This window comes from Rhamphochromis sp. 'chilingali' (genome assembly GCF_963969265.1).
Source record: "Rhamphochromis sp. 'chilingali' genome assembly, chromosome: 12".
Classification (NCBI taxonomy): Eukaryota; Metazoa; Chordata; class Actinopteri; order Cichliformes; family Cichlidae; genus Rhamphochromis; species Rhamphochromis sp. 'chilingali'.
In genome coordinates this window covers 20331053-20357759 of record NC_137939.1, presented here as the reverse complement: position 1 = coordinate 20357759, position 26707 = coordinate 20331053, and the positions used below count along the sequence as shown (strand labels likewise).

The 26707-nt window shown below is 40.6% G+C and overlaps 3 protein-coding genes across 3 annotated transcripts; 1 reads left to right on the top strand and 2 right to left on the bottom strand.

Moving 5' to 3' along the window:
- The first annotated feature begins 1357 nt into the window (after nucleotides 1-1357).
- fkbp1aa (FKBP prolyl isomerase 1Aa) lies at nucleotides 1358-7334 on the top strand. The gene is made up of 5 exons (XM_080900149.1): nucleotides 1358-1467; nucleotides 1569-1616; nucleotides 2121-2233; nucleotides 5762-5933; nucleotides 6175-7334. The coding sequence occupies exons 1-4, from the start codon at nucleotides 1431-1433 to the stop codon at nucleotides 5891-5893; spliced, it is 330 nt and encodes a 109-aa protein (XP_080756275.1). The 5' UTR covers nucleotides 1358-1430; the 3' UTR covers nucleotides 5894-5933; nucleotides 6175-7334.
- A 3010-nt stretch (nucleotides 7335-10344) lies between these two features.
- snpha (syntaphilin a) lies at nucleotides 10345-16583 on the bottom strand. The gene is made up of 5 exons (XM_080899127.1): nucleotides 16469-16583; nucleotides 13506-13622; nucleotides 12935-13066; nucleotides 12305-12454; nucleotides 10345-12137 (listed from the first exon to the last, which is right to left on the bottom strand). The coding sequence occupies exons 2-5, from the start codon at nucleotides 13547-13549 to the stop codon at nucleotides 10868-10870; spliced, it is 1596 nt and encodes a 531-aa protein (XP_080755253.1). The 5' UTR covers nucleotides 13550-13622; nucleotides 16469-16583; the 3' UTR covers nucleotides 10345-10867.
- Nucleotides 16584-17094: 511 nt separating this feature from the next.
- On the bottom strand, nucleotides 17095-26524 carry rad21l1 (RAD21 cohesin complex component like 1). The gene is made up of 13 exons (XM_080899129.1): nucleotides 26345-26524; nucleotides 25555-25684; nucleotides 24460-24559; nucleotides 24081-24184; nucleotides 23856-23963; nucleotides 22474-22575; nucleotides 22194-22316; nucleotides 21861-22090; nucleotides 20957-21038; nucleotides 20446-20588; nucleotides 20224-20334; nucleotides 19896-19970; nucleotides 17095-17631 (listed from the first exon to the last, which is right to left on the bottom strand). The coding sequence occupies exons 1-13, from the start codon at nucleotides 26489-26491 to the stop codon at nucleotides 17443-17445; spliced, it is 1644 nt and encodes a 547-aa protein (XP_080755255.1). The 5' UTR covers nucleotides 26492-26524; the 3' UTR covers nucleotides 17095-17442.
- Nucleotides 26525-26707: the final 183 nt, after the last annotated feature.

Here is a 26707-nt window from a genome sequence, read left to right as displayed (position 1 = left end):
TAGGTCAGTGTTAATAGGCTTAACAAAACAAAACAAAACAAACAAACAAAAAATGCTCAGGACTGGATTGAAAATGAGTGACATGGCAGCCTGGAGAGCCTGGAGAGCCTGGAGAACCAGTTCTTTTGCTTCCATATAGTAAAAAACAAAAACAAAACAATACTGCAAATCCTCAGCCATCACAAATAAAAGTCACATCAATTCATTTTCCATCCTCATCTGAAATAACAGGATGTTACGGTGCTAATGTCAGTAGGTTCATGTGTTGAACATGTAACAGTGTTGCGTTCACTTTGTTGCGAAACATGGTGCATATGTGCAGGCATTCTGTAGCTCATCCCATCACGATAAAGAAACAACAAAGAAGTCAGGTGGGGTGCGGAACATGGGAAATGAAACAGTCATTCAAGTTTTTAACAATGTTCCAGATTACAAACAGTGTCATGCAGGCTGTAAACACCTATCCCAACCACAGATTTACAGTTTCAATACTGAACCTAGTTGTTTTTGACTTTGCTGCTCTGTGTATGATAATCGTTTCCAAATTTGTAGGAACACAATAGATATAAAATAGATGTGAAATAGATGTAAAAGCTGAAAAAAAGGTTCAGAGTTGCAATAAGTGACAGCAGTTACTTAGATGGGTGGATATTAACAAGAGTTTTTGATACCAGTGCCAGTATCAGTTCCCTTATTGTAGAAAATGTAGAGGTATGCAAGTTTCAACTGCAATATGTCTGATTAATTTCATCTGAGTTTTGATTAGCTGTTATAAAATACAATGCACGAAGGGGCCTGAAATGCAAAGAATCCACTCTTAAAAGTGATTTGATTTTTCACTGTGTCAGTTCTTGCAACGCATTTCCTCCAAGATCTGATCTCTGCACGAGCCTATACATTTATACTGAAAAGTGTTCAAGTAACATGACCCCTCCAAGATAACCTAATACTACTTTAGATTGATTTTTTAATAATCCAAATCCCGCATGGTCATCTCAAATGAGACCTTTCCTAATTGGGATATGTCCCGGGGGTAAGACCTTAAAACTTAAATCATGCAGAGCCCCCCCCCCCCCCCCCCCCAAAAAAAACCCCCAACATATATATATATATATATATATATATATATATATATATATATATATATATATATATATATATATATATATATATATATATATATATATATATAGATGATGACCAATCATCTGACTTAAATGCTCGTCTTAGTACACACGCAATCGTAAAACGTAAAACGCTTACTTGGGCCTTGTTTCCAAGTTGGATATTCTTATAAAATTGTTATAATATTGCTTCATTGGTGGATTTTTCCTCCATCCGTGCCCACTCGCTCGTCAGGAGGCCGCCCATGTCTCCAGCTTCCGCTCGCATTGTAGGGTGGTCCAGAAGAAGGATACAGCGGAGCGAAAATGGGAGTAGAAATTCAGACTATAACTCCGGGTGACGGTGAGAATTATGTGACTTGTTAAACAGCCTAATATTGTTTTTATCCCGAGAGTGTTCGCTTCATTATTCTGCCACTTTTCTCTCTGTTTTCCTGTTTCCAGGGCGGACTTTTCCGAAGAAGGGGCAGCGCGTCGTGGTGCACTATGTTGGTGAGTGCGGAGGCTGGAGCTCCGAGATTTGGATGCTCTTTAACGTTTTGAATGTTTCCTCTAGCCCCTACCTGGGTGAAAGGTGTCTGATTGGGTGAATTGTGAGCCAAGTTAGTTTCATCTAACAGTACCCGAGTGTCCATTGCTTCTTCTGCTGGTTAGCATTGTAGCTAGCTTCTGTTAACAGACTGACTATTTTGACTGTTGGGCTATCATCAGCTATTCTGATGCTCGCATACTTTTATTATACCCCCGGTCTTTTAAACCGGCCAGAATTGTCTTTAATTGAGGGAACGAAGAGTAGTTAAGTTCGTTGAGCTGAAGCCTCCTAACGTAAACTATCCGGGAACCCGTTATGCTAACGCTAGCATCACGGCTAAACCGTTAGCTCATGTTGGAGAAGGGTGCAGAAAAGTGGGATTAGTTATCAACAAGCCGAGCTCTGTGTCGAGTTAGATATTCAGACACGTCTAACCAGCCTTCGGACTCTTATTTCATCTCCAGGCACACTGGCAGACGGTAAAGTGTTTGACTCTTCGAGGTCCCGGGGCAAGCCGTTCAAATTTAAGATCGGACACCAGGAGGTGATTCGGGGATGGGAAGAAGGAGTAGCCCAGGTGAGCAAGATTTTCGCAATGAATACCTTTATGCAGGTATTACTTAACTAGCTATGTTTTCCTTACAACGGCTAAAAGTAACGATTGTGATCTTTCTCTCTTGGGGGGCATGAAATGCTTTTATAGTTACGTTTAACTGCGTTGCTTATATTGGGAGGTATTTAGCCCAATCTCAGCTGTAACATCTGTCAGTAGTGACGAGTATGGAAATAAATTTGTGTTACTCCAGATTGATGGTATTATTTTTGCATAAGTGGGCCTTTTTTAGCCTCTTTTATTAGAACTAAATGCATCCAAATAGCACTCACAGCTCTTTTAGTGGTTTCAAGTGATGCTGGAGCATCTCTGCTCTCTTTTCTTCATCCTCTATCTGCCTTTCCTGTTGCTTTAAGTGGCACAGAGCCTGTTCCAGCTGTTAACACGCTGTTATGATACTTTGCCACCATTAACCCAGTGTAATTTTGCAATTATTACTGTTAGAAATGATTTATATTTAATGATATAATGCTGTGATGTTTGTTCTGTTGTTTCCCACTTGTGTTTTATTGAACCATGTAAGATTTTTGGGGATTTTGCACGATCAGATGGGTGAACAAAAGACCTATTATGCCCAATTTAGTCTCTATATTTTTATTCATGGGTTCTACTAAAGTAGCTATTATAGGATTACAAGGGGTGGGTGATATAGCCTTAAAATTATATTACAGTTTTTCACAAAAAATTGCAATAACAAGAACTGCGATGCTGGAAAAATGTTTCAGTGATGCTTGCAGGCAGCAGTTTTTATAAGTGAAAGTAAATGAAGTGAATTTTCTATGTTTCTTCTCTAGTAAGTTACTGTCGTTGATGGCACACTTCCTAATTTCAAGTGTGAATGTACTGAAACAAGTTGCCAGCAGCAGCAGCATTATGTCCAGTGACACAGCATAAATCAAATGCAAGCACAAAAGTAGCCTAGGCACTTGTTCTTCCCTAGAAAATTTAAGTAAAAGTATAAAAGAACTGCTCAGTATTTTAGTTTAACAATAACTGAATTAACTCAGTCTCATAACTGCTCTGAAGCTGCACAGGATGTTGTGTCTTTGGTCAAGCTTTTTATCCTTCTGCTTAAAGTCCTGGTTTTCCACCACGTAACCATGTCAGTAATTTCTATCCACTGCTTGTGCTTCCAGTCATGTGGTGTGAGGCTAGCCAGCGATGCTTGTTGAAGTGATCTGTGGACATTTGGGTTGCACATCATGAGATGTTAGTATCTGCTTCTTTGTAGCCTGGTTGCACTTGGTTGTCTGTTTTTGCCACAAGTGGTGAAACAAGTTTGTTGTTTTCACCTGCAGCATGAATAGTTTTCTTGCATATTTTGTAAAACACTGTGTTCTGTTGGAGGTTATTAAAGTTTTTAGGTGCTAAATCGTTATTGGAGGATGACCCATGGCTGTCGCTCCCAGATAGGGATGCTTATCGTTTAGGTTTTATCCGATACCGGTGCCAAACCGATACTTTTGAAACGGTGCCGGTGCTTAAACGGTGCTCAAACCGGTGCTTAAAGAATGGAGAACACAAAATTGGTCCAAAAACCTCTCATGTTCAGCTGTTTTTTTGTTTTTTTTTTTAAAAAAGATAACAATGTTAGCCTTTTCTGCAGCTATAGGGCATATATGGTATCACTCTTGGCTGGAAGCAGTGCTTAAACAATGGAAAAAACACAAACTTTGTCCAAAAACCTCTCATGTTTAACTGTTTTCCACTTTTTCTTTGGTCATTTTAGCCTTTTTGGCCAGGGTGAAGGGAGTATCTGCCATCAAACAAAAAGACAGCTGCATGTAACTACAACGGTGTTTGCTAGTTCACCTTACATGCATTAATGTAATAACGTGGTTAGCCTACTCAACGTAAATTACACACGAACAACATTAAGCTACTGACGCAGAGAAGAACGGCTGCTGCTGCCATCATCATCCGTCATCATTTCTGCTACACTGACAGGGCTAGGGGCCAGGACTCTACTCTTCGGGTTTTTGGGGGATGTTGCTAACTCCGGGTCCGATAACAGGCAACCCACCCGCAGTAGATGTGCTCGGTGTGAGGTCTCGCAGCAAGCTATCAAATACGGCGCATTTTTCGGCTTTAAAAAAAAACAACGCTATGCGTCGCCAGGTGTTTCATCGGGTTTGAGGTGTTACCTCCTTTCACAGTATCACAGTATCAGCTTAAAGCACTTGCTGCAGGCTGCTGAGTTTGCATAGTTTGCTGTGAAGTACAGCCAGACTTTTGACCGCTTCGCCTTGGGCATTTTTAATCTGTAGCTCTGCTCTAAAAGAACGTACGTACCTGGACCCGCCTACTATCCTCGGAAACATAAAATGATTGGCTAGAATTCAAAGTGTATGACATCTCAGGAAAAAAAGCACCGAAATAAAGCACCGAAATGTGCACTGCTTTTCGGTCTGGTTACTACCGTTTATGTCACAACCAGTGCCATCATGGCACCGGATACCGGTACCCATCCCTACTCCCAGACATGCCCATAAACGCATGGTGTTACTATAGCAATGATATAGGTATATGACAAATTTTATATCATATAAAAATTATCTCTGTTAACTCTGTTACTGCAGATTCTCCATTCAAGATAACCCTTGTTTATCATATACTGACCCTTGGTGCAGCCACTCATTTCATCCTCCATCTGAAACAAGCTGTTTTATGTCCTCTCACTTTAAAGCAGTGATTTTCATAATGTGAGGTGCAATCATCTCAGAAACATGAAGTGAAATAGATCTTTGTAATTTAATTAATTAAATTATTTATTTATTTATTTAAACATGCTACTGTGATTATACTGTGCCGGAGCTTTTGCCTCACATTGTTTGTTTGTGCGCTGACCTCATAATAAACATTATCCACCGCTGTAACTGTACATATCTGACAGAAAATAAGAGGAAACATGATCACTGCACACTACCATTAAACTGCTCTCTTATGATTGTGACATGCTAGCTTTCCCTGGCCAAGCTAACGCTGAGCCTTGTTTTCATTTCCTTACTCAAAGAAGGGCTAAACATGGCTTATTTAAAGCTTTGCTAATCTGTGGATTTGCAGGTTACTCCTGTTTGTGCGCCATCTACTCTCAGCGTCTTAAATGTCGCTCCCATAAGTGTTCTTTGTCTAATTTTGTTTTTCAATGGTGGTTGGAAAATGGCTCGTTACTGCCACCTTCTGGCAGTAGTAAAGCACAACATCCTCCCAGCTGCTGTTAAATCTGAAAGAATTAACTCCAGGCACACATGGTTACATAATTCAGTTTTGTTTCTTCCCGCGCGCTTGCCCATCCTTACTAATAATGCCTTTGAAAAACGCAGTTCAGCATCACCACAGACTAACATTATGAAGATGAGTTTATTGGATTGCCGTTGCATTTAACTGCATTAGTTTAAGATAAACAGAGCCTGTACTATTAAGAGGCCTTTAAATAAATCTATTACTTAGTTCGATTGCAGCAGTAGTGTTTGATTTCCATCTTCTCCACAGATGAGTGTGGGTCAGCGGGCAAAGCTTATTTGCTCACCAGACTACGCCTACGGCAGCAAAGGTCACCCAGGGATCATCCCACCAAATGCCACTCTCACCTTTGATGTGGAGCTGATTGGTCTGGAGGCCTGAAACTTGTGCACTCAACTTTAATTCCACTCAGATTTTCAGGGTGAGACGTGTTTAATAATGTGAATATTCAACATGATTAGATTTGTAACACCCGGCGCAATTAGGGAAACACATTACTATCGCTCCCCACATGCTTACAGTGACTATACAGTTATCTTTTATTGCTTATGTCCAGAGATTAAATAGTATGGATATAACAAGCTTTAGTGTCAGTAATCCACTCTTCCTCTCCTTAATCACAGCTCTGAGCTTTTTTTTTTTCCTCTTCCCCCTCACTGCAGGTTGACTCCTATCTCGGGAACATGGAGGAAAAAGGTTAACAGATGATTCCTGCTCTTGATTCCTGCATAGGACCTATGTCTGTTGTTACACTATTTCACTCTCCTTTACATTTATATACAAGTTCTGTTTTGTCACTTGCTTTAAAATGTTATCCCTTATATTATACTTTAGATTCCAGACAGTAATAAGTCATAGGCCATCTTATCACATGTATTTTGTCATATACTGCTTTGTATTTTTATGGTCATATTATTTTTTTTGACTTCAAATTGACTTTATTGCCGCTGTTTGACTGACTAAATGCGTCTGCCACCAGGACCATGTTTTAAGTGTCATAAATACTGAATGAGTCTCATTCCTGTGGCTTTGTGGCCTTTACAATAAAATCGTATTGATTGCGGGTAATGAATTGTCTTGATTCAAAATAAGAATAAATTGTTTGACACAATATTTTTATGAATTACTTTTGTTATGTACTCTAAAATACAAAAATGCCCAGAGCATGTCATAATCAGGGGATCAAAAATCAAACGTTTTCCTGAAGAGCGTTAGAGGACCTGGAAGATGGTCTTAATTTATGAGCCAAATATACCTGCTTGCTTTAATATCCGCAGCTAAAGGGGAAAAATTTTCCTCTAGGAATGGCTTATTCGAATACATTAAAGAGTGATTTTTAAGTAAAATGATGTTTATTTCTCCTCAGAGTTATTCTGTGTCACTTCATAGCCCTTTTTTTGTCATTTTAAGCCACAGTCAAACAGGCCCAGTGACCCTGGCAACCAGCAGTTGTTAGGGAAAATGTGCATTCTCTGATGCAACCACGTAGGGTATAAAAATGTTAAATTCAGCTTTTCAATGGATGCTGCAGGATTCTTTAATTTGTCAACTGGCTTCTAGGCCTGTTACTGGGGCTTTGCACTGATGCATGAATAAGGTGAGACTCTACAGGTGAACAGGGTATAAAATACCACCGTGTTATTTCCCCCAATTAATCTTAAGTAAGGAATATTGAGTGTAATACTTTCTAAGTCTTAGTTTTATTAAAATATTCACTTTTTCTCAGTTTTTGATGGCTGCTTTTTACAGAGCTATATTTGTGTTTGTTGGTTTTTGTAATGGTCTTAAAAAAATAAAATTATTGTTTTTTCTGTATTCCAAACTTTGAGTTAGTTTCATTCTCTTTCTAATGTGGCATCAATTTTTTTTGTTTCCATTGTTTTTGTGGTTGTTGGAATATTCTTGTTTCATTTTATTGACAAATTAATCAAAAGATTCTTTACACAGCATATTTTTGATATATTTTCTTGTTTCTCCAGACAGAAAAAATGACCTTTTCACCATGTTTTCAGGAATCAGATTGATATATTTATAAATCTTTAGAAACTTCAATAATATAACACAGAATCGAGCTGGGGATTTTAAAGAATGTAAGTGCTACTTAAATGGAGATTTCTAGGCTCAGAATACAGAAGCTACTTTGGGCTGTTCCCTTATTCACAAGGGGTCGCCACAGCAGGTAGCTCCACGTTTGGTTTGGCAGTTTTTATGCCGGGTGCCCTTTAATGCTGCAACTACAAAGGGATTTCTGTGTCCTCCCAGGACTGATTGGGGATTTTTTCACCTGTTAGGTGAATGCATCAGGCTCAGAATATGTGAGAAAAAAAATCAAAGCAACCTTTAAAGATATACATTGTAAAAATGTTCTTGTAAAACCTTAAGAGGTAAGTTACTATGAAAGTTCCCCTAATAATTATTGACATAAAAAAGGTTTGGCATTGCACATTTCCCGAAATTTTATATTTAAATATGCAGATGAGCTGATGTATTATCTAATATGCATTCATTTGCATAGATAATGCAATGGAGCAAAAAGTGTTTCTGCCTGTAATGTCTCGCCTTAATAATTCACATTATTATGTCTCACTAACAAAAGAAAATAGAAAACAGAAGCATGTTTTATTTCCAAGAACAAAGGAAACAGTATTTTTTGCAATATTTGGCTGTTTCTAATGACTGAAGTGACACTGAGCAAATACAAATACATAAAGGAAATACTGTTGCTTCGGAACAAAAGTCAAACAAAAACGAATAGCGTGAAATTTGAAGACAACATTGTGCGCTGCTCCAACAGACTTTATTATACAGTAAAATCGTCTGCTTCTTCCTCACGCTGAACCTCTGATTAAACTTCTCAAAAACCTCACTGGAAGGATCCCTGAAAGCCAAACCTTTGTTCTTTTTGCATAATAAGGCTGAAATCGGTAACTACATTTACAGCACGTCATAGTTTGTGATTACAATTGAGTCACATCAAAGGGCCACTTGAAATAGATACATTATAATATTAATGCTCAAACACTGATACACTGCATTAGGCTTGACTGCAGTACAGTGAAAGAAGCCACAGTTGATGCCAAAAATAATTATGTTAATTCTTTCTAGCAGCTGTGCAGACATCTTTTCTTTTTTTTTTTTCTTCATGTAAAATCAGAAAATATATACCTGTATCAAACTGTTATCTCTTTACAAATTCACTAAAGTGCTCTCGCGACTCACGCCATTCATCTGTGTGGATCACCGGTGACTAAATCTCCAACTTTCCCTCTTTATCTCCTTAAGATACAATGTAGATAAATGATCTGAGTGTGCGTTAAAGGATGGAGCAAATCAGACTCTCTCTCTTTCACACACACACGCGCACACACACTACGCTAGTTATCTTTAAGATCCAAAATGTAATAAATGTTGTCCTTATAAAAGTATTTTTCACAATTTAGACCTTTACATTATCTCCATTATGTAAAATAACCTTGTATTAAGCTGCAGATTTCTGCTTCTCTATCCTTGGTCACGGATGCTCTTCCTTATTCATGTGTCCCAGCAGGACTGAAATGGAGTCTATACAGTAGGGCTGGGTATCGTCACTGATTTCTAGAATCGATTCAATTCCGATTCACAAGGTCCCGAATCGATTCGATCCACGATTCGATTCGATTTAAATCTGGGAAATTTTGACAGTCAGAAATATTATAATTCAGATCAGTACATTTACATATTTTTGTATCAATAAAAAGGAAGCTGACACACGCAAGACTTTATCACAGGTGTGAGCATCACAGCAGATGCCTTTGTGTCAAAGTAGCTGAAGATAAAACACAGAAAAACATGAAGGTGATTTTCCTGGCCTGGGATTTTATAAAAATATTCTGCAGTACATCAAAAACGAAAGAAAACCATTAATCAACATATGAACATTACCTCTGAAGTTACAGCGGTTTTATTAGAGACACGGCGTTTTGCATTTTGAATAATTTTAAAAAGTTTAAATTTGTTCAGTATTGAACAGCAGAAATTAGGTTTTCTTTTCGGAAGTAAGTAAAAGGGAAAAAAACAGCGGCCGACAGCGCTGTAAACAACAGTAGACTTGTGCGTAACAAGCAAGCGAATAATGCAGAAAACAGACAGACAGAGAGAGACAGAGAGAGGGAGGGAGAGAGAGAGAGAGAGAGAGAGAGCTGTGCATGCGGTGGAAGCAAAACAGGAAAAGTCAGAGTGAATTCATGACGATGTTTATGTGAAGCGTAGTTTGGATCTTCTTTTGCTGCTGGTTCGGTCAATATTGTTTGGAGAGACATCAAACTAACAGCTTTAGAATCGGCGCATAAAGGGCGTGAACACAAAGCGCGGACCGCCGACAGATCAGAATCAGCGAGCTGTCGGCTTTCAGCCCCGAGCGTGAGAAAGGCGACATCTCACTGATTCTGATCTGCGGGTTTTGTCTTTGTGCAGAATCCGTGTACCTGCTCTCATTTACTGTCTTAGCTGTTTGGTGGTTCTTGAAATTTTGTGAGATGTCACCAGAGATTCTGGCATTTCGGGCAAAATAAATTTATATTAAAAAATCGATTCAGGATTTTAATGAATCGATTTTACGTTATCCAAGCCAGAATCGATTTTAATCGATGAATCGATTATAAAAACCCACCCCTACTATACAGTTTTCCTTATGTTGTAGGAATTTAAAAAAATCATCCATCTGTCTGTTTCACTCTCACTAGAGTCAGTTCACATCTTTGCTTCTCAGAAAGTCCAAAACCTTTTTTCCTTGTTTGTGATACAAAAACGAATGCTTTTCCTCTCTTTTGCACCCACACCCTGTGTGCTCTGTTTATTAACTGCTTCTGAACACGTCACAAAAGAGCTGACTCTAACGTACTTTTCTGCTTTGGTGAGGCATCAGTGATGCCAAAGGAATTTCATGACTGTGACTCTCACATTCTCTGTGAACAATTTAGAAAATGTGATGAAGAAATTAGAGAAGCATTCAGTCACACACTATTTCTCTTATTTTCATAATGTGTACATTGTTGCTCTGAAGGCATCTCATACTGAAGGGGCTTTTTAATGCAAGCAAGAGTCCAAACAAACTGTGGGTTACATGCAAACCGCAATAAAGAGAAAACCACTTAAAGTGCAGGCAGTAGCAGTAAATACAGACTATATCAGTAAGGAAAGTATTTGATGTACAACTAATCTTTTGTTCTCTAAGGCAAAGCATGATCACAGACTCTAAAAATCTTATAAGTTTTGATATCCAATGCGAGGTTGAGACTGAAATGTTATAAAGTAAAGTCAGTGTTGTGCCTGGAGAGGTTTGGAGTCTTTTCTTAATGCCAAACGTGGCTGAAAGTTTCAGATTGATGTTGTTCCGTTCATGCTGGCGGGTCTGCGGCCCCTGCCTGCACCCTGACGTCGAAGTGAATGGAGAGCCACAGCACAGCAACCTCTCAGCAAGGACCCGATGTGGTACACCGGCATGACCTCCTGTGGTGCTCCTCGGCATAGCCATGCCATGGTTGGAACCACCGGCACTGCCAAAGCCAAGAGATCTACTAGGAAGTACCGGCTCCAGTGGCACCGCTGAGCGGAATGACCTTCTTCACCAGCTCCTCCATTTTCATCCTTATTGTCTTCTTCTATCTCCACTACTGTAGCTTCCTGCTTAACTGGTAGTGGAGCTATAGGGTGGGGCTGGCAGGTCTGAGGTCCCGCTGGTTTGTCCGGTTCTGATGGCTCTGCATTGTAAATATACTGAGGAAGGGATAGAGGAGGTAAAGATGATGGAAATCGTTGTTGTTCTGATGGGGTTATGTCTGCTGAGACTAAAGAAATTACACTTGGGCCTTCTGCACTGCTTTCTTCACAAAGCCAGGTCATGGTGGGGCTGCAGGCCTGGGAGCGGACCTCTGGTTTCTTCTCTGCTGCAGGAACAGGAATGGGGTTAGACTCAGTAGCAGAGACTGCAGCAGCCGTAACCGGGACTGCAGCAGCCGTAACCGGGACTGCAGCAGCTGTAACTGGGGCCTCCTCCTGAGGTAAGTGCAGAAACAAGTGATGGTGGGGGAGGTAGGTGTGTCCACTGCACCTGCAGCTGCTACTGAGAGTGTGGCAGGAGTGTGAGATTGGCAACACAGCCCCACCGCTGCACAACCTTTCATAGGTGGAAGAGCGTGGCACAGCTGGGGGGCCTCGGATGTGGCTCTGTGCCGGCAGCTGCTCTGACAGCAGGGCCGCCTCCAGGAGCAGGTGAGTTTGTCCTGCTGTTTGCGATGCTCCGCTTGGCTCGGGAGCACTTGAGCCGCGCTCCAGCTGCAGAGCCTCGCTGCTCAGTCTGGAGTGGGCGGCGCTGCGGGTTAAAGTGCTGGCTGGGGAACATCCACAGGAGCGAGACTTCCCACCTGGCCGACCTCCCTGCAACCCTGAGAATGGCTTGTGGTCATGGGAGTCTTGTTGCCGTACACCCAGGTTGGACCTTACCGACTCAACCACCTCCTGGAGATGCTGGATCTCCTTGCGGGCCTCTTTTAGGGCTAACTGGGCCTCGACACGGTGGCATTCCTCTTCTATCCAGTCTTCCTGCATCCTGTACAACTGTGCCCTTAACTCATCTATTTCACAGTCCCTGATGAGGAAGTAAAGATTTTTGAATAGCAGTTATTTTTGCAGAGTCACTCATACACAGACACAGTGTAGGGAAGCACTAGGGAAGTGCAGAAAATGAAATAGCATTCATACAACAACAACTGCAACCACAACAAGGAAAGTAGGCGTATAGAGAAAAAGACTAACCTGTGCTGTAGCCTTTCCACATTTTCCCTCAGTCTGGCTCGCAGGTGTCGTATACACACCTCCTTCTGTTGAAGGGGTGTAAGGTACTGCTCTGGGGTCGGGGGCCTGATCCCATGGTTGTCGCTGCAAGCTGTGTGCTTCACCTGACGTCTGAATCACACGTGAATGAAAAAGGTTGGATTTAATCACATATGATGAGTATAAATTGATAGCTGACTGACAGTGAGTAGTAAAGTATAGTAGCATTAAACAGAAATCTGGTGATATAAAATAAAACACAAACCAATCCAACAACCTTCCAATAAACCCTTACTCTAGATTAATATCAGCCAGTTTTTGCTGACATTGTGTCAGCACTGGTAATTCAGTTCAACAGTTATTGCAGAAGCCGAGGGGTCCTGAAGTCTCAGCTGGCAAATCCCCTGTAAGAGCGTGCCAGTCCGACACAAGACTAACACATTCAGACAGTCAGTTACATCCATGGCTTTGGGCAATTCCGTGTGCAGTCCATTGAACTTGAATGTTTTATGAGAAGATGACTGAGTATAAAAAGATCTGGGGTAATTTTAGTAACATTTTGGTGTCTTATTTTCCGACTGTTAGACTACAGGAGTGTAAGTTGCATGTTACCTGGGGGTACTGGGATAAGTCCGGGCTGTAGGACTGCCCTCTGGTGGCCTAACTCGACCAGGGTAGGTGTGAGTACTTGATGTGTCGCTGTGGGAATATCGCCCGCTGCCGCCACTAGTTCCCACCGAGCGCCTTGTTGGGAGATCAAATTATTACTTAATAATATTATTATTAATAATGACAAAAATCAGATTTCAATCAGCACAACTATAATCGTAAGAGGATTTTTATTTCGATGTGCAAAAATTTATAACTGGAGAAAATTTAAAAAAGCAAACATCAATGGCAACAGATACAAGACAGAGTCGAGACGCACATTCAAGAAAGAGCTGGGGTGGAAGTGGGTCGCAAAGCAGCTTGCAGATATGCAGCAACTGTAAGCAGGCTGAAGCAGCTTAAATAGCATGCCCTATATGAGCCAATTTGATGTGTAGAAAGATAGCTGCTGAGCTGGTAGGTGCTGATTTGCTGGGGTGACAGCTGAGCTTGAACTAATGCTACACTCAATACGTAATATTTTTTGCCATTTGGCTGAAAAAAAAAAAGAGAGAAAAATGAGAAGAAACAGTACCTGCGCTGACCTGAGGAGGGCTTTCGACTCGGAGTTAGAGACATCGATGTGCAAAGGAATGTCCAACGTCTCCACGGCTCTCTCTAGAGAGGGACACTAGGAGCCCTCAGAGCTGCGCTGTAATCACCGTTACAGACACAAACATATCACAGGTAAAACCAGCATGAAGAAAACTGAATCCCAAAACCTGACAAGGAGCGTGTTTTGCTTCTAAAACACTGTGTCTTGTGTGCGGCCATTATGTGGCTCTAGGCTGGAAGGCAGTGACAAAAGTCTAACGCTAACACTTGTAAAATAAATAGTCTAGGCAGCAGCAGATAAAGCCTCCTTTCTCTGCTGACACAAAGGCGACACAGTAAGTCTACAATCAGCGCAGCTGCCTCTCTCTACGTTGTGTCCTCCCTGTCTGCAGAGCTGCAGGCAAACATGATGAAACTTCACATTAACTGCTATAAAAAGCTATAAAACAGAGACAAAGCCTCACTTTTGGTGGCTGGCAGAGTCAACAGTCACTGAGGTTATCAACTGTTCACAAATACTTAAATAGTGGAACAGAGATGGTTCCTGCATGTGTTTGTACTATTGTAATTTCAACTGTGTTAATCTCTATATTTAATTTAATATATTTCATTCCTGTCTTCTCCAACATGAAGGTTTGAATCAGTTTGAATCCCTTCTTCACAACAGCAGGTTTAAAATGTTAATGTCAGCCGTGGTATTAAAACTCAAAACAACCTGACTACTGACTGAAATACTGGGCTGGCCCACCTTTTGCCCTCAGAACTGACTTATTCCTTGCTTTCCTTCCATCTTTCAGTAAGGTGCTGGAAACACTTCTCGGAGATGCAGCTGCTGCAGATTTGTTAGCAGGACATTCCTGATGAGAATCTACTGTTCCACCCTAACATCCAAAAGGCGTTCTATTGGACTGAGATCTGATGAATGTGCAGGGCACTTGAGTACAGTGAACTCACTGCCATGTTCAAGAAACCAGTTTGAGATTATTTCACATGGCGTGCTATCCTGCAGCAAGTAGCCATCAGAAACTCAATACACTGTGGTCATAAAGGGATGGATGTAGTTAGCAACAGTAAGTGTTCCAAGAAAATATCACCCACATCATTGCACATACACCGGCATGAACCATTAATACGAGACAGAATTATTTCAATCTGCTAATATCCGATTTTAGTGAGTTTGTGTGAATACTAGCCTCAGTTACCTCTCCTTGGCTAATAATAATAATAAGAAGAAGAAGAACTTTGATGTGTATAGCATTTTCAAGATACCCAAGGACACTTTACAAAAGAGTAGAAAGCAAAAAGGCTGACAGGAGTGGCACTTGCTGTGGTCTTCCGCTGCCCTAACCTGTCTGCTTCAAGGTTCAACATTTTGTGTTTTCAGAGCTGCTCTTCTGTATATATTATAATATAATGAGTGGTTATTTGAGTTACAGTTGCCTTCCTCTCAGCTTGAAGCAGTCTGGCCATTCTTCTCCGATCTGATTCTCCTCTGATCAACAAGAAATATCCACCCAGATATCTCCTGCTCACTGGATATTTTCTCTTTTTTCATTAATTCTCTGTAAACCATAGAGATGATCATGTGGGAAAATCCCAGTAGATCCTCAGTTTTAGAAACCAACAACTTGAGTTTAAAATCACTTAAATCTGCCTTCCCTCCTCATTCTAATGCTCAGTTTAAACTTCAGTAAGTTGTTTTGGCCATGTCTACATTCCTAAATGCACCGAGATCCTGGCTTGTGGTTTGGTGATGAGATATCTGAGTTCAAGAGTAGATGAACAGGTTACCTAACAAAGTAGCCGGTGAGTGTATATTGGATTGAAAGCAAATATTGCGTATTGACTTTTTCAGAATTTAGACTTGTTCGGTTTATTATTATCAGATATTTCATAACTGCATCTTCCCTAACTGTGATTGTAAATCAGGCTAAGTATTTACTAATTTAAGCAGTTTGATACATGTTGATAATGAAAAAGAATCTAAATACATATACATTCCCTGAATTTAATTATCCCATAGGTAAAAATATTGTTTTTTCGCAGATAAATCACTTGTATAATCAAGGTGATCTAATGGTAGCTACAGCCCATTTCTGTTCAGCCCAACCAGCAAAAAAAAATCCAAGATGAGGACAAAATGTTCTCATCTGTTTTCAGAAGTCTCACAGCTCTGCGTAAAGCTTAAGGAAACCTGCTGATCCACGCTCAAAATGTACCAGCAATTCAGGCAGCTGCAGACACAACAGACCTGTAACACTGCCGCTAATGAAAAGCGCACCCAGCGAGCCGGAAGAGTCTCATTGTGCCCTATATTTAATTTCTAGGACGACGAGGCGGGAAATCTCACCTCCCTCTCCTACGTCTGCGCAACAAGTGCTAAGAGCTGGCGAGAAATACGCAATCATCTTACGTAAGTGTGAGTTTCGGTGTTCACTGTGTAGGCGAGCAGCATCAAACAGCCGGTGCATAAAACTGTACTCAAAGCAGCATTTAGGCACTCTGCAGAGGATCCAGGAGGTGGGGGATGCCGGGAATGTTTCCGGATAAATATCACAAGGAGAGATGGGGACGGTGCGCTTTGTCCTTGAGTCATCATTACGGTATTGAATCACATGATTTTCAACATCTGTCGCCTAAAATAAGACGCTGTTAGACAAGCAGTTAAAGAAGTCTCATCACTTTCGCATGGCCAACTGACTGCAAGCGAGTCCCTAAATAGGACACCCAACACCCCAGCAGGTACTTTCTACCGAAGACAACGCTTCTAATCGAAACCGCTGACAAGCACATTTCGCCCCAGCTGTGTCCTACATACGATCATGTTGAGTAACCGTATGATACGGTTACTAAACAAGGGTATATCACCATGTCTCTGAAGCTCAAAACAAACGTTCCCTGCAGACACAAAAGACCGACAACAACCTGCATGTGAAGCGGTACCATTTGGGCAGGTGGCAGCTGTGCATCGCGGAAAAGCCTCGGTTTCTGCCTGACTTAACGGTCCCCGGTGGCAGCAAGAAGAAAAGATGCTGGTGGTGCTGATGAGGGTCCATCCTGCAGCCATGAAGCCCGCAGATTAATGAGGCGACTGCGTCTGCTGCATCGCTGCTTCTTAAAGTGACAGCAGGGAATCATAAAGCCTCATCCGGCAGGATGTACCCGCATGTCTCCGTTTTCTGACAGGTGAATCCTTTATTCTAATAAAGACAAGCAGGCTGCTGAGCTCCCTGTTCAACAACCCAGCTGATGGACGGACTTGCAGAAAGAAAATCATGCTCCAATTCACAGATAAAGCAAAGTTTGTTTGCATAGAACAGAAATAAATACAAGTCTGTGCTTTGATATATGCATTTACTTTAATGCAATCCACAATGCTTCAGCCAATACAAGACACAGCACGAATAGAGAAACTTCTAAATTTTCACTACTTAAATAATTAACTTTAACAACATATTTCTACCTGCTAAAGAGTCACGTTAAATACTTTGTTAAAGAAAGTTTTGAAGAATGAAGAACAGCAACATTTCAGATAAAACAACAAAGAGCTATGTGACATTTTTTTTGTGTAACTGGTCACAGAAATAACTTCTGAGATCTTGTGTCTGGAATAAATATACACGACAGAAAAAGCAGAAAGCAGACTAAAACATATAGAGAATTGAATATGTAAAATCAGAGACCTGATAAAACAGTCTGGCCAAGCATTTTAGGAAACGTGTTCCTTCACTGAAACCCAGAACAAGCAAACATATAAACAGAGTAATATGTGTTCATTTAATGCAGTTTATACTATTTATTCCAGAAGCTTATTTCAGTAACTTTAATATAATCTTATCAGAGTTAAACAGACACAGTGATTCTGCGTCATTTACAAACCCAAGCTGGCATGTTAGAAGACTGACTTCTGCTTTTTACTAATTGTAGAATTTGGGTCCAGGTGTGGCAGAGATGTCCTCATAGGGAGCGGTCTGACACAGGCGGAGGACTTCTTGTTTTTTCAGGACGAGGAAACAGAAGAAGGTGGTTGCAGCTTGCCAGCGACTGCTTCCTTCACAAATTCCCTGCAGGCTGAACGTGGGGTCTTTGCTGTCATACTGGCTCTGCTGCAAACACAAACACACACAGACAAGAGTTTAATTTCCTGTACATCACCCCTAATCCTCTCCCATCCCTCTCATTGTTAAATTCCTGTCCACGCTGACTACAGTTTCTGATATTCAGGGTTAAGTAGGGCATGGTGCAGAAAAACACAGTACAGGGTGTCCACATTTAAAATAAACTTATTAAGTAAAATTTGATTGTCAACTAATTTTGTTACTAAATGGCTGCGATCAGATGTGCTAACCAACAGACCAGCAGGTCCTTTCTTTTTGGTAAGTATAAACAAAACTTAATCCCTTTACATTTATGTATATGTTAATTTTCTCTTTTTAATGCATGGTGAAGTTACATTTCTGGATAGTAACAACTCAAATAAGTTTCAGAAAGAGAAACAGAGACGACCCCGGTATGCTAAGCTTTTTCTGGACTTTGCTACTCTCCTTTAGGTCAAGAAGATTTGTTCAGTTTTATTCTAATTAGTAAAAGGATACCGTTAAACAATTCTTGAATACAACATCTCCCTAAGGCCAACAATGATATCCAGAAGGTGGTGAGGTTATGTTATTGACATTGGGACAACTTTCATCTTGGAACCAGTATTCAAAAAACCCCCAAACCCTTTCCTAAACCTGGAAACTGGTTAGTGATTTCCTGGCAACCAAAGGTTGCTAGGGAAAAATGTGTTTTCTTCACATAGTTTCGAGTGGTTGTGGGTAGGGCTGGGTATCGTCACTGATTTCTAGAATCGATTCAATTCCGATTCACAAGGTCCCGAATCGATTCGATCCACGATTCGATTCGATTTAAATCTGGGAAATTTTGACAGTCAGAAATATTATAATTCAGATCAGTACATTTACATATTTTTGTATCAATAAAAAGGAAGCTGACACAAGCAAGACTTTATCACAGGTGTGAGCATCACAGCAGATGCCTTTGTGTCAAAGTAGCTGAAGATAAAACACAGAAAAACATGAAGGTGAGTTTCCTGGCCTGGGATTTTATAAAAATATTCTGCAGTACATCAAAAACGAAAGAAAACCATTAATCAACATATGAACATTACCTCTGAAGTTACAGCGGTTTTATTAGAGACACGGCGTTTTGCATTTTGAATAATTTTAAAAAGTTTAAATTTGTTCAGTATTGAACAGCAGAAATTAGGTTTTCTTTTCGGAAGTAAGTAAAAGGGAAAAAAACAGCGGCCGACAGCGCTGTAAACAACAGTAGACTTGTGCGTAACAAGCAAGCGAATAATGCAGAAAACAGACAGACAGAGAGAGGCAGAGAGAGGGAGGGAGAGAGAGAGGGAGAGAGAGAGAGAGGGAGAGAGAGAGAGCTGTGCATCGCGGTGGAAGCAAAACAGGAAAAGTCAGAGTGAATTCATGACGATGTTTATGTGAAGCGTAGTTTGGATCTTCTTTTGCTGCTGGTTCGGTCAATATTGTTTGGAGAGACATCAAACTAACAGCTTTAGAATCGGCGCATAAAGGGCGTGAACACAAAGCGCGGACCGCCGACAGATCAGAATCAGCGAGCTGTCGGCTTTCAGCCCCGAGCGTGAGAAAGGCGACATCTCACTGATTCTGATCTGCGGGTTTTGTCTTTGTGCAGAATCCGTGTACCTGCTCTCATTTACTGTCTTAGCTGTTTGGTGGTTCTTGAAATTTTGTGAGATGTCACCAGAGATTCTGGCATTTCGGGCAAAATAAATTTATATTAAAAAATCGATTCAGGATTTTAATGAATCGATTTTACGTTATCCAAGCCAGAATCGATTTTAATCGATGAATCGATTATAAAAACCCACCCCTAGTTGTGGGAGGCTGCTCACACTCGCTAGATAAAATTGGTCGCAAAGAGGACGCCACACTCAAAACCTCCACGTGACTGATTTTGAACAATCAGATGTGCCCTATTTAGACCCTCAGTAGCAGGATCGCAGATGTCAAGCCAAGACTGTTAGCTGTCATTTGCAAACATTTCAGTGTTGAGTAGAGTAATCAGGATGTTGTTATCATATCTATACCATAACAGTCAGGTCTGAATTTTGTCTCGATCATGCGTTTTTCAGGAACCAAGTACTAATGTTAAGTCAGCTTATGTAACATCCAAACTGAAATTAAGTAGACCCCATGGGACAAACAACACTCCTGTGTCCTGAACATGCATTCTTCCCATCTATTTTAATTCCAGTTACATCCAAGATGGAGTAGCTGGTGCGACTTTAATTCTAATGTCCAACCATTTATTTTTAGAGTCTTACTTTTAGAGCGTTCAGAAGCTTCTGTGCTCGCCTGGTTATCCTCCTCTCCTCAAAGTCCTGGCTATTCAGCATAGACTGGAGGTAAGAAAGGCACCATATTTCAGTCAGTGATGCTGGGCACATCGCCAAGGCAGGGTGGGAAATGAACACCCGCCATCTGTCAAGTGTTAATAGATTGGAGCTCATCTACTGTATTAGCTATTTTCACACACAATCATCCATTATTAGTTCACTTTCATTCCACAGTTAAGGTCGGTGAGAAGCAGAGGTTGGCAGAGGACAGTTTCCTGCCCTGCTTCTATTTGTAACTGTTTGTGTCTGCAAGCACCTGAGTGTGGAGGGAAGTTGACTGCGTGCTGTGCTCCAAGTAAGGCGGGTGGACAAATATGGAGTCTTCAGATGGAAGTGATGGATGAGTAAGCTCTGACCTGTTTTCATCCTGGTAGAAAGAGCACAGATTATGAGCTATGGACAATGAAAAACAGTGAAAGCAGGGGAACTATAATAAATATATATATATTTTTTTTTTACATAACATGTTAATACTTACTTGTGTGAGCTGTGAGTAGCTCTCACGCTGGCTGTCGTTGACGTGATCGTGTTCAGTCAGCTCAGTGTTGTGTGTTTTTTCAGGATCAGCTGATAAATCCATGACACTGACTTCTGTAGTGAGGGCACTTCGTTCCCTCTGAGCTAAGGAGCAGGACAAAGCACATACATTAAAAACAATATAGCACCAAATCACAACAACTGTCACCTCAAGGCGCTTTATACTGTAAGGTAAAGACCCTACAATAATACAGAAACAACAACAACAACAAAAGAAATCTATGAGCAAGCACTTGAAAGCAGTGGGAAGGAAAAACTCAATTTCAACAAGAAGAAGCCTCTGGCAGAAACAAGCTCAGAGGAAAGATCATTTTATTATAATCTTTCCTACTTTCTCCACCATTCTTTTGTCTTTTTACCCTTCTGCCTCTCAGCTTTAACTTTGTTATATTACACATGTACTGTAATAACAGAAACAACACCATAGAAATGAATAAACAAACATAAAATACCTTTATGCTCTTCGTGGCGCATCTCCTCAACATCCTCACGTACACCACGGCGCTTCACTTGGAAAAAACTCCTAGCAAAAAGCTGGAAATGTAAAATGTGACATAACATTAATAGCAGGGATTCACCTTTGTCTATGCGCCAAAATGCAAAGTTTAATCAAAATCACCTCGTAAAATCAAAAAGCCTTTACTTGATTTAAACTGGCTTATCTATTATCTTCCCATGCACCTCCAGAACGCCTCGAGCACGGCTGCTATTTTGAGACCACTTGGTGGAAGTCTCATTGTGTCCTCTCGCACTATATACATCAGCAATGAATGCTGGATCTCCTGCAGCGTGTCAAAATGAGAATCCTTTAACTGATTCTACATTTTGTGCAAGTGAAGCAACTCACAGGGAAGCAAATTTGGCAAGTGACAAGTTATGATTGCTTCAGTGTAGCCAAAAGTCTCTTGCGTTTGGATCAAACCGTGTATTTGCAGTAATCATTACAGCGTTTCCACCGTATGCCCTCCCTCAGATAACTCAGCGATTTTCAGATGAAGACAATCACCAGAAAACCCAACACAAGCTAAAGCAACAAGCATGTTGCCGGTCCCACTCGTGATGCTTTTGGTCTTTCGGGCTTTACCTGAAAACTAGTTTTAGCGATCGAATTCACTATCATTACCAAAAGTTACATTAGTTTAAAAGACAAATGAATGATTCCTCTGTAAATACGTTTAAAGCTTGTCGTGAAATTGCAGAGTGCTCAGCTTAAATAGCAGCGCTGGAAGCTGTCTGGAAGTGGACCAGAAAAGGTTTTTGAAGGCGAAAATCATTTATGTGACTCCCAGAAAAAACAGACAACAGTGGTGATATTATTGTGGGATTAATATTGTTGAGAATGTAGCAGGGTTTCACCTCCTTTATCTGGAGCGATAAAACAGTGGAACACGGCTGTGCAAAGAGTTTATCTGCACCTCCGCTCTCTTTCCACTGCATTAGCTGCACAGTGGGTGGGGCCATGTCCAAAGGAGTGACCAGATCTGAAAAGTCAGAAAGCTGCTTTCTGATGCATTCGTTGCTCAGCTCTTTAGTCTGATCCACCACCAACTTGCGTTTCCTCTTCCCCTTCTTCCTCTCAGAGTTTGCTGAAGAAAAACAGTTAACCATACAAGAGTTTATGTGAGAAAAAGAGTGGCATTTCAGCTGTTCTGATGTGAGTGGCTTTTGATTGGCATGCTTGGTGCTTACGAGTGATGGGCACAGGTTCGAGAGCAAAGGCCTCCTCATTAGCGAGCAGGGTGGTCTGATTCGCCATCGGGGTCTCTACTTCCATGGAATCCGTTCTGTTAGCATCTGCCAAACATATGGGCTCTGTTCAGAGCAAACACAGCTCTTTACTCTCTTAATGAACAACACAATTCCCTTGCGCTGCTGTACAATCAAGCGCATATCACTTGCAGCTGTTTAAATTAAATTGAAAATGTGATTTAAATAGCTAATGTAAAATACAGTCACAATGAAATATCACCTTGCTGATCATATAAAGGCGAGCTCGGCAGGTTTTCATTTTGTGGATTCTCCTGGATGAATTCTGTGGCCTCAGCATTATCACTGGACTGCGCCAGAAAATCTACAAAGTCAGTGGAGGAAAAAATAAAACATATAGTTAATATGTTCCATTTTAATTCTGATATGTGAAAAAGCAAAAAAAGAGACCATCTGCAACCATACAACCATTCATTATTAAAAACTAAAAAGCAGATAGGAGCCATGCCGTGTCTCAAAGGCTATTTATTCTTTGTGTTACAGTTCAGATGTTGGATCCCTGAGAGAATACAGGAACATGAGTCCTGTCAAGGACCTGAAGGCCCAGACAGACCGTCTCCTCTCACAAACACCAAAGCTAATAGCAGATGTGAGCAATCCAGGTCAAACATTTCCGTTTATAACCAGGACAAGGATTGCAAACACCACTGGAAAAAGGAGAGCTTTGATTGAGTTTATAGCATATCCTGTGACATTTTACTCAATCACCTACTGCAAGAATGGTTTATACTCCTTTTTTGATCTGTATGCATTTGGTGACAAAACACCAATTTTTAATGGCCTGCTGAATACTGATATATTTGAAAGAATATTTTCTGGCATCACAACTTTACAGTAAAGGTAACACTAGAGTCAGTCAGTATCCCAGAGAGGGATCTGTTTTTAAATGTTCTTCTGGCTAAATACCGACTGTAAACTGATCCTCATCAATTCACGTAAGACTACCGAGTAATCAGCACCTCCAAATCTGAGGAGTTTAAGTATCTCGGGGTCTTGTTCACGAGTGATGGGAGAAGGGAGCGGGAGATCGACAGACGGATTGGTGCAGCGGCTGCAGTGATGCGGACGCTGTACCGGTCTGTTGTGGTGAAGAGAGAGCTGAGTGTAAAAGTGAAGCTCTCAATTTACCGGTCGGTCTACGTCCCTAACCTCACCTATGGTCACGAGTGGTAGTGACCGAAAGAACGAGATTGCGAATACAAGCGGCGGAAATGGGCTTTCTCCGAAGGGTGGCTGGCCTCTCCCTTAGAGATAGGGTGAGAAGTTCAGCCATCCGGGAGGGGCTCAGAGTAGAGCAGCTGCTGCTCCACATCGAAAGGAGCCAGCTGAGGTGGTTCAGGCATCTGACAAGGATGCCCCCTGGGCGAGGTTTTCCGGGCATGTCCCACCGGGAGGAGGCCCCGGGGCAGATCCAGGACACCCTGGAGAAATTATATCTCTCGGCTGGCCTGGGAACGCTTTGGTGTTCCCCCGGATAAGCTGGAGGAGGTGGCTGGGGAGAGGGAGGTCTGGGCTTCTCTGCTTGGGCTGCTGCCCCCGCGACCCGGCCCCGGATAAGTGGAAGAAAATGGATGGATGGAATACCGAGTAAGTCAAATCCTCGGTCCTCATCCCCGAATGCATCTCCATGTTGAGCCAAGCTCTGGAAGCTCACATCCATCAATACATTATGATAACTTTGGCGCTCATCTCCTACAATCAACGACAAGGGAAGAAATTAATAATATTCTATGACAGAATGAAATCAGGCTCAACAGAAACAAAAACAATGACAACTCAACTTAAGCAAGAAAACAACTCAGCTCTTACCAATGTCTGCAAAGTTTAGAAAGTTATTTCCAAAGTCCTCTTTCAGAGTGATTTCCTCCAATCGACACTGGTTCAGTGAAAAGTGGTCCACAACATCTATGTCACTGGTGTGTGGACACAAACAGAATACTTATTCATCAGGTTTAAATAAATAACAAGTAATTAAATTATGTATGATTGCAGGGCAGCCTTACTTTAGGAAGTCAACACAGAATTATAACTTAGAAAATAGGTAAGTCCACAATCAGCCTTATATTTTTTTATATATTTTATATGAGCAATCCTTTTATTCATATCCTTTTATATTGACAAGCATGTCATAAAAATCTATTCTATAAATGACAGGTTAGACGTGTTGGAGAAGTGAGGAAAACAGTGCCTGGGGTCTGGAAGCTGGGGATCAAAGGTAGTGAAATCTTCGACCAAGGTAATCGCTTTTATTGTGGCCTCAAGCCCCTCCACCGGCAGATCTGTCTGACCTGGTGTATTATGAGAGAAAGAGCATGCAGGTAAATTAAGTTTTCACACCATAGGTTTGATGAAAGACTGTTTGCTGTGATCGTGTACATGAGAAAACCACAAATCAGCTCAAGTTCTTGGGGTTGAAAACGTTCCTTCTTAAAATATGTTGGTTAAGCACTTATGTCATAAATGGGATACGGTCTGTTACCACTTTAGATACATATAAGTGAAACTAATGCATTCTAACACATAGAGCATGTTTTCATAAATACTCCTTTCATGAATATTGCAATGTGCCATTTTTGTTGAAGCTTTTTGCTGCATTACAAATAAATGGCTAATATAAAATAAATGATTACATGGTTGGTTCAAAAACAAACAAAACAAACACACACAGTCTTATGTACCATACACTGTAACTTTAATAAACCCAGGATTAATTGTAGGATTGTTAGACTGGATTAATCGTATTAAAATCTGAATGAAAATTTTTTTACATGGCAGTTAATCAATTTCTGAAAACCATCCTTTCCTTATTATCAGCCGGTAAGACCATTTCCCACACCCATAAACATAAACTACTCTACACTCTTTTTATATTGCCAAAACTTTACTCACTTTTAGTCACTTACAGTTATTTATTTACCTTTTAGTCACTTTAATTTTAAAACTGTGTATATACTGTATATTCTGTGTATTTATTATCTCACTCCTATTGCCTGTTTATGCCCTGTCCTCATCTTCAACATCACGCTGCTCTGTTGTATCTTAATTGCCCCTTGGGGATAAATAAAGTCTTTCTGATTCTGATCAGATTGTGAAATAAGTTTTGGTTCTGCTAAAATTCAGGTTTTAGCTTTATTTATTTACGAGGAACTGTCACATAAACTGTACAACAATAGCTGCTCCGATTAAAAATATTTTACAATGTTATTCTGAAAGAATTTAAATTATTTAACGCACACACAGACACACACGCGCACACACACAAACTTCAACAAGGCGGGGTTACCTGGCCTAAAAGCTGTTTTAATCTTAATCAGGGCATCGCTGCAGTCTGCAAGGAGATACTTTGCTTTTCTGGAGTAGATTCGAACCACACCAAGGAGCAGATGACCAGATGTCCGCAAACCAATTCTCACCTACAAAGAACACACAAACTGACGTCTCAGACTCACTCTTTATATAGTTAATATAAAAGATTAACTAAAACTAGCCATTAAAAAGCGTTTTAGTTATTTCAGGGATGAAATCATGATTATTTAACTCAAAGACTAAAAAAAAGTGTGTTTATTTAAACTTAAAAAAGTAGACACCTGACACTCATCTCCACCCTGCCTGTGCTCTGTATAAACCCAGAAAAGGGAAAGCAATAGTCTTTATCACTGTGGTTAAATTTGTTAAGAAAACTATTTGTTTAATAAGACTGGGATGTCTGATTGTGTTGTGTGTCAGCTGCCTTCACTGTAAAGTTTCACGTTCATATTGTGCTATCTACTTGCCCATGGGAAAATACCTCCTATACTCTAATAATTAAAAAGACAAAAAACAAAACAAAAAAAACAAACAAACCCCAAACTAAAAATAACATAAAAACCGAAATGAACCAAGCAAATCCACTTTAGGAACTGACTGAAACTAAACGGAAATGAAAACAGTTCAAATAGAATAGAATGGTCCTTTATTGTCATTGCTCAAGCACAACGAAAAATCATAAAGCTAATGTCAACATAAAACTATAATAACTGGCTTAAGTTATCCCATAATATGTGGTTATGGATATGCGCTTTGAAAACGTTTACCTTTGGTGAAATTATTTCTCTGATAGTTGTTTCCAGGTTGCATTCAAAAACATGGGCCTTTGTTAGCTTCTTTTCCCAGTGGGCTGCTAGCCAGATTTTGGCTAGTGATCCGCGCTTAGAAGTGAAGAGTTGTGTGTAGAACATCATGTTGGTAAGTTAGCTGTCACCTGTGAGGGAAATATCAATGTTTGTTTAATTATGTTTCACGTCTCGGCTGAATTTTCTCATGCTGATTTAGCTAAGTTTAGAAAATAGGTGTTTCCTTGACCGCTAACTAAGCCTGACTTCTACTGTCAATGTCCTCTAACGAAGTTAGCTAAGAGTTAGCTACGAAGCTGTAAGCCTATCAGAATTTTTTCAAGT

What these genes read in the sequence shown, in the direction of transcription:
- fkbp1aa (XM_080900149.1), top strand. Translation starts at nt 1,431, where the DNA reads ATGGGAGTAGAAATTCAGACTATAACTCCGGGTGACG. An exon ending in GACTATAACTCCGGGTGACG is followed by an intron (nt 1,468 to 1,568) that starts GTGAGAATTATG and finishes TCCTGTTTCCAG; the next exon opens with GGCGGACTTTTCCGAAGAAG. An exon ending in CGTCGTGGTGCACTATGTTG is followed by an intron (nt 1,617 to 2,120) that starts GTGAGTGCGGAG and finishes TTTCATCTCCAG; the next exon opens with GCACACTGGCAGACGGTAAA.
- rad21l1 (XM_080899129.1), bottom strand. Translation starts at nt 26,491, where the DNA reads ATGATGTTCTACACACAACTCTTCACTTCTAAGCGCGGATCACTAGCC. An exon ending in GCCTTTATATGATCAGCAAG is followed by an intron (nt 22,317 to 22,473) that starts GTGATATTTCAT and finishes TGCTCTGAACAG; the next exon opens with AGCCCATATGTTTGGCAGAT. An exon ending in CAACTTCCCTCCACACTCAG is followed by an intron (nt 19,971 to 20,223) that starts GTGCTTGCAGAC and finishes TCTTACCTCCAG; the next exon opens with TCTATGCTGAATAGCCAGGA.
- snpha (XM_080899127.1), bottom strand. Translation starts at nt 13,549, where the DNA reads ATGTCTCTAACTCCGAGTCGAAAGCCCTCCTCAGGTCAGCGCAG. An exon ending in CCCTCCTCAGGTCAGCGCAG is followed by an intron (nt 13,067 to 13,505) that starts GTACTGTTTCTT and finishes TCTCCCAACAAG; the next exon opens with GCGCTCGGTGGGAACTAGTG. An exon ending in GTGGAAAGGCTACAGCACAG is followed by an intron (nt 12,138 to 12,304) that starts GTTAGTCTTTTT and finishes CTTCCTCATCAG; the next exon opens with GGACTGTGAAATAGATGAGT.